This window comes from Myotis brandtii, unplaced genomic scaffold (genome assembly GCF_000412655.1).
Source record: "Myotis brandtii unplaced genomic scaffold, ASM41265v1 scaffold698, whole genome shotgun sequence".
Classification (NCBI taxonomy): Eukaryota; Metazoa; Chordata; class Mammalia; order Chiroptera; family Vespertilionidae; genus Myotis; species Myotis brandtii.
Genome location: NW_005370731.1, coordinates 795,170 through 804,516, shown reverse-complemented (window position 1 = coordinate 804,516; position 9,347 = coordinate 795,170). Strand labels below are relative to the sequence as shown.

The 9,347-nt window shown below is 49.0% G+C and overlaps 1 protein-coding gene across 1 annotated transcript; it reads left to right on the top strand.

Annotated features, from left to right (window-relative positions):
• Nucleotides 1-644: 644 nt before the first annotated feature.
• On the top strand, nt 645-6,641 carry ZNF689 (zinc finger protein 689). Its single transcript, XM_005882039.2, has 3 exons — nt 645-1,201; nt 1,458-1,571; nt 3,865-6,641. Exons 1-3 carry the CDS (start codon nt 997-999, stop codon nt 5,046-5,048), a joined length of 1,503 nt encoding a protein of 500 aa, XP_005882101.1. The 5' UTR covers nt 645-996; the 3' UTR covers nt 5,049-6,641.
• The last annotated feature ends 2,706 nt before the right edge of the window (nt 6,642-9,347 follow it).

Here is a 9,347-nt window from a genome sequence, read left to right as displayed (position 1 = left end):
CAGACGAAACTCTAACAGTAATTCCCTTCCCAAAAGGGCAACGAGGAAGTTCCCCATTATCCAAAGAGACGGTTCCTCTAGAACAGTGGTTCTCAACCTTCCTAATGCCGCGACCCTTTAATACAGTTCCTCATGCTGTGGTGACCCCCAACCATAAAATTATTTTCGTTGCTACTTCATAACTGTAATTTTGCTACTGTTATGAATCGTAATGTAAATATCTGATATGCAGGATGTATTTTCATTGTTACAAATTGAACATAATTAAAGCATAGTGATTAATCACAAAAAAAACAATATGTAATTATATATGTGTTTCCCGATGGTCTTAGGCGATGGGGGTCGCAACCCACAGGTTGAGAACCACTGCTCTAGAAAGACGCGAAAAGGAACCCAGCGGCTCCCTCGCTCAGACCCGCCCCTCCCTCGGGTGGGCAGCGCTCCGACCGCCGCCGGCTAATCCCAGGCCACCTGGAGGCTTTCCCGCCTCAAAACTCCGTCACCGGACACCGGGGGCCAGTTTCCTGCCCTTAAACTTCCGTTGGCTTCGTTCAAACAGGCCGCTTTCGTCAGCAGCCAATCAGAACGCTCGATCTTCCACCGCCGCCCAATGAGCGCGTGGGAGAGGAGGAAAAAGGGCGTGAAGCCCAATCGCAGCGCCATCACACTTGAGGGCATAGAGGGTAGGAAGCCGTCATGGCGCTCTGGTCAATAAAATCGATAGCTGGAAGCTGCCTGTGTTCCAGGCCCAGGCGGTGCAGTAGCAGCGCCGCCATTTTCGCCGAAGGCATCTTCCGGTGCCTTTCCCCCACGTTCGGGCAGGAGTTTCCTGAATAACAGCGAGAGGTTTCCGTTAGCCCCGCAGGCGGCTGATTGCGATTCCCTCCTGGCCTGCCCTAGGACGTCAGTCCCGGCACCCCGAGGGCTCCCAAATCCCGGGGTCCGCTAGGGGCCGAGCCGGGAACGGGAGGTCGTGGCGCCGGCTTCTCTGGCCCAATGGCACCGCCTTCCGCTCCACGCTCCGCGCGGGGACCCGGAGAGGCCGGACCCGGCCGGAGAAGGGGAAGGAAGCCCAGGGCGGTGAAGTTCGCGGACGTGGCCGTGTACTTCTCCCCGGAGGAGTGGGGGTGCCTGCGGCCCGCGCAGAGGGCCCTGTACCGGGACGTGATGCGGGAGAACTACGGCCACCTGGGCGCGCTCGGTGAGGCCCGGGTCGGCGCCCCCCTCCTTCACCTTCACTGGGGCTCACGGAGGAGATGCTAGAGGGGCTCGGAGGCGTGTGAGCCCTGACCGCTCACTGTCCCACCAGCAGCTTTTTTTTTGGGGTGGGGAGCAGGGTGTCCAGGGTCCTGGACTGCGACCAGGCTGTGTCAGTGCAGGAGGATGGGGGCTTGGCAGCAGATGCTCCGGGAACATATTTACCCGGAGTTACTTATGAGCTGGTTCTCCTTCCCCAGGGTGCGCGGGTCCCAAACCAGCCCTCATCTCCTGGTTGGAACGAAATACCGAAGACTGGGAACCAGCTGCCCTGGATCCACAGGAGTGCCCCAGGGGACTAATGGTCCAAAGAAGTGAGTGAAAAATGCCCGTGGGGGGCCCGCAGCTTGTGGTGACTCGGTCCAGAGTTTGGGTGGCTGTGACCCATGTTGCAGTTCTCCATTTACCGAGTTCCTTTTCACGGTTTCAGGGGACCGTTTATGACGGTGTTGGTTTGGTCCACCACACAGAGATTCACTGTCAGCTTGAAGACCAACTACAGTGGAACCTCGGTTCTCGAACTGAATTCATTTCGTAAGGCTGATCGAAAACCGAATCATATTTTTTCATTAGAAACACTGTAAATTGAATTCATTCCAGACTCCCAAATGATTCTCTTTTAACCTTTTTTATATACAGTACATGTCTAATGTACTGTTTAATCTATAAATATTTATAGATACTTTAAAAGCAAAAAAGACATGAAATATAAATGAAAATTTAATAAAAAGGAAATGAAATGTACAGTAAAATATGAAGATTTAATAATAACAAGCAGCAACAAAAGCAAAAAAAACAACAACCATGAAAATATTCACAGCACAATATCCTGAGATTTTAACAGTGGTAAACTGACTCCTACTTGCACATTCTCTCCTTTGTTTGTTGCACATGACCATACAGGTATCAGCTTGAAAGGGTTGTCAGGTGGAGAAGCAAATTGTTCATGATAGGAACTTTCCAGAACCGAGGTTTGACTGTGTGTGTAGTTCTCTATTGTGTGAATAGAGAAGCTACTACCCTCCTACCTCCTTCCCAGGATCCCTGCCCCACCCTTCTTGGAGAGAGAACCTATACCTCTCTGAATTCTGTGTTTTGGTCGAAGGGACTTCATGGAGAACAGCTGCCTGGGGTGCAGGGGCCTCTTTCTGACCTCTGGCAGGACCCCCATCAGTGCAAGACATACAGCACTCTCCTCAGGATCAAGCAAGGCTCTGATTAATGCCATTCAGGTAGAATGGCCCCAGATCCACCCACAGGGGCAGATGGAACTGTCAGATTCTCTAAGACCAGGGCTATCTTTCTAAGATTGAGATCTGACCATGATATTTCCTTGCTTAAAACCATTCAGCCAGGTGTGGGTCAGTGGTTGAGCTTCAACCCATGAACCAGGAGGTCACGGTTTGATTCTCAGTCAGGGCTCATGCCTGGGTTTTGGGCTCATGCCTGGGAAGGAGGCATCCAGGAGGCAGCCAACTGATGATTCTCTCTGACCATTGATGTTTCTATCTCTCCCTCTCTCTCTGAATCAATAAAAAGATATATATTTAAAACAAAACAAAAACCATTCAGCCTGTAAATGGTGATGGAAAAATAATAATAAAGGGAAAAAGAAAACCATGTAGCCCACCTGGAGTGCTGTTAGTTGAGTGTTGTCCTGTGCAGGGAAAGGTTGTCAGTTTGATTCCTGGTCAGGCACATACCTGGGTTGAGGGTTTGATCCCTAGGGAATGTAGGGAAGGCAACCTATTGATGTTTCACACATCGATGTGTCCCCCCCCACCCCACCCCACCCCTTCCTCTCTGCATGTCCTCGGGTGAGGATAAAAAAACTATTCATTTTTGCCAAGATGGGTTATCAAATGGCCATTGGTTACACTAGTCACTTGGGGGAACCCATACCAGAGCTACTTATTCACCTCTCTGCATGTCCTCGGGTGAGGATAAAAAAACTATTCCTTTTTTGCCAAGATGGGTTATCAAATGGCCATCGGTTACACTAGTCACTTGGGGGAACCCATACCAGAACTATTTATTCACCTTTATAGATGTCTAGGAATGTGTGTGGTTTACTAGCCCCAATGGATTGGGATGTATGTTTAGGTTTGAGAGCCATTGGGTAAAATAGAGTTCACAGTCCTTACAGCAGTGGTTCTAAGAGTGTGGTCCTCAGACCAGTATGGGCATCACCCTGATCATGTTACAGATGCAGACCTGCTGAATGAAAACTGGGAGCAGGGCCCTGCAGTCTGTTCCAGGAGCCCTCCAAATGATTCTGATCACAATAAAATTTGAGAACCATTGGCTTAGAGGGCCTATGACCTAGTCTCTGCTAGCTCGTACGTTGTTTCCACTTTCTACCTTATACTTACCTCTTCAAAAAAGTTTAATTTTTAAAGTCAGCTTAATCTCCGAGAAACCTTCCCCAACTTCTCCAAGCTGGGTTGGGGCTCCTGTAATTCCCTCCATACTGTATTAGGTTGTCTGTGTCACTAACACTCCTTGAAGACAGGGGCCAACTTATTTGTCTTATAACCTGTAAACACTATAATAGGCAAGAGTAGTAGCCCAGTATGTGTTAAATTAATTTTTCCTGTGTCCCTGTAGAAACCAGAACCAGAAAGAAGAATGGAGAGGAGGAAGTATTCCCACCTAAGGAGGCACCCCGGAAGGGGAAGAGAGGACGGAAGCCCAGCAAGCCCCGACTGATTCCCAGACAGACATCTGGGGGTCCCATCTGCCCTGACTGTGGTTGTACCTTCCCTGATCACCCGGCTCTCAAAAGCCACAAGTGTGCCCAGAATCTAAAAAAGCCTTACCCTTGCCCAGACTGTGGGCGCCGCTTTTCCTACCCATCTCTGTTGGTCAGTCACCGGCGGGCACATTCTGGTGAATGTCCCTATGTTTGTGACCAGTGTGGCAAACGTTTCTCCCAGCGTAAGAACCTCTCCCAGCACCAGGTTATCCACACAGGCGAGAAGCCCTACCACTGCCCTGACTGTGGCCGCTGCTTCCGGAGGAGCCGGTCCTTGGCCAATCACCGGACCACACATACAGGGGAAAAACCCCACCAGTGCCCTAGCTGTGCGCGACGCTTTGCCTACCCATCCCTGCTCGCCATCCACCAGCGCACACATACGGGAGAGAAGCCCTACACTTGCCTGGAATGCAACCGCCGATTCCGCCAGCGCACCGCTCTGGTCATCCACCAGCGCATCCACACCGGCGAGAAGCCCTACCCGTGTCCAGACTGTGAGCGGCGTTTCTCCTCGTCCTCCCGCCTGGTGAGCCACCGGCGAGTGCACTCTGGGGAGCGTCCCTATGCCTGTGAGCACTGTGAGGCCCGTTTCTCCCAGCGCAGTACGCTGCTCCAGCACCAGCTCTTGCACACAGGAGAGAAGCCCTACCCCTGCCCAGACTGTGGCCGTGCCTTCCGCCGAAGCGGCTCCCTAGCCATACATCGCAGCACGCACACCGAGGAGAAGCTGCACGCCTGTGACGACTGTGGCCGCCGCTTTGCCTACCCCTCACTGCTGGCCAGTCACAGGCGCGTTCACTCAGGCGAGCGGCCCTATGCTTGCGACCTGTGCTCTAAGCGCTTTGCCCAGTGGAGCCACCTGGCGCAGCACCAGCTCCTGCACACTGGGGAGAAGCCTTTCCCCTGCCTTGAGTGTGGCCGTTGCTTTCGCCAGAGGTGGTCTCTGGCCGTGCACAAGTGTAGTCCCCGAGTCCAAAACTGTAGCCCTAGACCTGCTATAGAGGGAACCAGTCAAAAGGGCAGTACCCTTTAGAGTGGGAAGGACTGTCTTAAGTTCATTTCATTTCATTGAGAGGCCAGAGAAGGGAAGGAGAAGCCCTAGGTCATACAGGGCAGGTTCAGAACGAAAACCCAGGTCTCCTGCCACAGACCTGAACTTGAGTACATTCTACCACCCTGGCTGCCTTACTCTGTCTAGAACAGATGGTCCCCTTAGGAGAGGTCACATCATTTGGTTCAAGTTTAACAAGCTGTCCAACCCTAAAAGAAATTGTGTGTGTGACCATCAGGGTAAAATGTCTCCCCTTATACTTCAGGGGCTGGCTGCCTTTCTAATTTGCATATAGGGATCTCCCCTTCCATGCCTCAGGAGGATCCTATTTATAGGTGGCAGGATCTTCCCCGCCTCTGCCTCTTCCTCCATACCGGCGTGGCCCCCTTTTTACAACACTCCTGCCAAGTGGTGTTCTACTCTTGCTTTAAACCTCCCTTGACAGGGAGGTCACTACCTCACAAGGCAGGTCATTTCTTTGTGGATAGCTGTGATCTTTAGAGGGTGGGTAAGTGCCGGACTCCTTCCCTGTAAGGCTTGGCCAGAACCTGTTTAATATTTCCTCTACGTGGCAGCCGTTCAGGTTAACAGCATTTGGTCAATCATTCCTAAAAGATAGGGTTTCAGTTCCCACACATGATCTGCAAACATGATCTTCAATGTTCCTTTTAAAGGGCCATACAAAAATAAGCCAGCACCACAGTGTATACCTCCTTGGTCTGGACTTGTTTTAACAGCTCTAGGTTGCATTGGATTTGGGAGGAGTGGCAGCCTGTACCTGGGGTTTACTGGGTTGGAGACACCCCAAAACCTAAGGTTCTTTTTTTAAACCACATGCTGTGAAGCTAAGTCTTCTGCACTCTGTTTGGACAATTGGTTCAAGTTGGGTCCGGGACATAAGTTCAGCGAGTGGTGGGACAAGATTGATCTTAAGGAAAAGCAGGGGGAGGCATATGGGCTAGCAGCAAGAGGGGAGAGCCGGACCGGCTTGTACTTGGTCTGGTGGGTTTGGATTGGTTCCATGCAGCCAGTGGTTAGAAGAGCCTAGATTTCACTTCAACACAGAACCTTCCATGAGTCCTCAGTCAACATTTTTTCCATAAAATGAAGTGAGGCCATTCAAGGAGGGTAGCAAGTTAGGTGATTGCATACAAAACAGAAAGAGTATATAGTCATCGAGTTGTGTTCATGCCTGCCCCTCACTGAAGCTCCAGAGGTAGCAATGTGTCTCACTTAATCTTTGATAAGCCTCCAGGGCACCCACCCCAAGGTAGGTGCTCAGTAAAGCTTTACTGAATTGAATGAACAGGCCTATCGCTGCTTTGGGTAGCTGCACCAAATTGGAATTTCCAAACCTGACTCGTCTCATTACCACAGTTAGAAGGGGGCATCCTACCACTTTAGTTCTGATCTCAGCCCCGGAGTCGGGAGCAACTGGGGACACAGCTTTTGTAATGACCTCTGTTCTGGTGTTTAGCAAGTTCCATTGTAACTGTTTCTCCTTGGATGATGAGCTACCCCAAGGTAGGGGTCAGACCAGATTGGATCTCATTAAAATGTCTGTTGAATGGATTATGTTCCTTGTGGAATTACTATTTATAAAATGTAAGTCTAGTTCCTTAACCAAGTAGAAATTTTTACAGTTCTGATGGAGACCTCCCCTACCCTAGCAAAGACCTATTAGATGACTGCCTAGCCCCCGTTTTAGAACTGGCTCTTTTCCTTACTTTTATCACTAGGCCGGCCTAACTATTTCTTCACCTAGGAATTTATAATTTTCTTTGGACCTGACTGTAACTCATTAAAACTTGGGAGCCATTGGTGGCCAAGTTCCAGTATGTGGTCTACAGAGGGCAGAGATGAGAGACAACTTCCTAGGTTTCCTAAAGCACTTCAGTCCCAGGGCCCATTTGATGACCAGCTGTATCCTTCCAGTAATTTCCCCTTCTGCTTCAGGTAGTTTGAGTTTCTTTTACTTGCAACCAAAAGAATTAACTAATACACAGCCCCAATATGGGTTAATCTCCCATCTGCCTTTATGCCTATATATGAGCTATGAAGAAAAACTGGTCTCTTCTGATCTCCAACCTCAGTGGCACATGCCAGGGTTGTGGGCTCAATCCCCAGTAGGGGGCATGCAGGAGGCAGCCAATTGATTCTTTCAAATCGATGTTTCTCCCTCTTCCTCTCCCTCTCTAAAATCAATAAAAACATTTTTTTAAAAAGCCTCTCACATGCAATGCTCATCAATATAGCTGTGCCTGGATTTCATCAACTGCCCCCTCAGGGACTTTGCTCCATCTATTAATTCTCTCTCTCTCCTCTTATTGTTTTAGAGTCCCTCTCTTTACTGGAACACACACACCCAAGCCTACAAACATGCTAAACTCTTTAAAAACAATAAAGAACTTTCCCTCTGGCCTCTGTCCCCATCTATTTCCAGCTAAATTTTTAAAAAAAATATATGCTCATTGATTTCAGAGAGGAAGAGAGAGGGAGAGAGAGATAGAAACATCAATGATGAGAGAGAATCATTGATCGGCTGCCTCCTGCACGCCCCCCACTGGGGCTCAAGCCTGCAACCCGGGCATGTGTCCTTGAATGGAATCGAGCCTGGCACCCTTCAGTCTGCAGGCCAACACTCTATCCACTGAGCCAAATTGGCTAGGGCTCCAGCTACATTTCTTGACACAGTAGTCTGCATCAACTGGATCCATTTTGCTTATTCTTTGCCTACTGCAATAGTATTACAGTCACTTCATTGTACATTTTGATGTCCCATGTACTATGTTAGACACTTTATGTGCATTCCAATCTAATTTTGATAAGAACTGCATAAAGTAGGTGTTAGGAGATGCTCCTCCATGGGTGTCTCATGTTGCTACATATCTTGCTGAGTATGCCCAAAATGCAAGGCCCTGCCCTCAAATTCTCAGGCATTAGCCAATTCCAGACCTAAAGCCCCACTGAATGAGGGGGAGGCTGGGTGCTATTGATGAAGGACCATGTTAACATTGGCAAAACATGCAGTAGGTCTTCCTAACCTTTTCCAAATGTACCAGCAGTCATTCACCAGGGTGGCTGGGCCCTGGAGAACTGGGCATTGACTCTAAATTGCTTCTAATTCTTAGAGATCAGGTGTGTGCAGAAAAGGGCTACTCAGCAGACTGAGATCGCTTAAACCCTGCACATTTAAAAAAAAAAAAAAAAAGCGGCTCATCTTTAGGACTGGCATTTGGCTCACTGTGGGAGATAAATTCTGAGCCCTCGGAATATTTTGTCTAATTGGAGTGTTTTTGAATGCTGGAGGCCTTGAGCCATGCTGTACCAGCCTGACCGGATAAGTTTATCCTAACAATGTGATTAATGGCGAATGCCTGTTTTTGCTCAGGGAGGCTGGGATGTAAGTAGCTGAGATCAGTGGTGTAGGCACTCCCTGTCTATGTGACTGATTCCCAATAAAAATCCTGGACAGCAAGGCTCAGGTGAGCTTCTCTGGTTGGCAGCAATTTGTATATATTATCACAAATCATTACTGGGAGAATTAAATGCACTTCTGTTCAACGCCACTGGGAGAGAACACCTGGAAGTTTAGGCCTTCTTTCTCTGGACTCGGCCACATGCGCCTTTTCCCTTTGCTGATTTTAATCTGTATCCTTTTGCTGCAATCAACCATAACCTTGAGTATAACAAAAACAAACAAACAAAAAGGCAAGGCTCTGGCCACTCTACCCAGGCCATTTCTCAGGATTGTGTTCCCAGCAAGAACCTTGAGGGAAAGGTGATGTGTCTATCTGGTCAAAGAGTAACTTACCACTTACTATACAGCAGCAGATTCCCCAAGCTCATTGTTCCTCCCCTATAATACAACTCACTGTGTACCTACCATCCATATGGGCCCCCCATGTTGCCTCTGTGGAACTTAGGGGCAAAAAGAACGAATGCATACATGATGCTGAGGCTGCTTGTTGAGCCATGAATCAGATCTTTTGTGTCTCACATAGGAGGCTCTGGTCTTCTGCCAGCATCCATGAAACACTTACAGACTAACTTGCTAACTTCTAAGTAGGGTAACCTCAAACTGCACACCTGATGGTTGGTATTGGTTCCCTATAGTAGAGGAGGAGACTGGGGCTCAGTGATATAGTAATAGGTAATTTGCCCAGGATCACATATCTAGTAAATCTAAGGGCTAGGATCCAAGCCAGGTCTCACTCCAAAGCCAGCTGCTGTACAACTTACTACTCCCCTAAACTGTCCCTTAAGATGACTGGTAAGTTA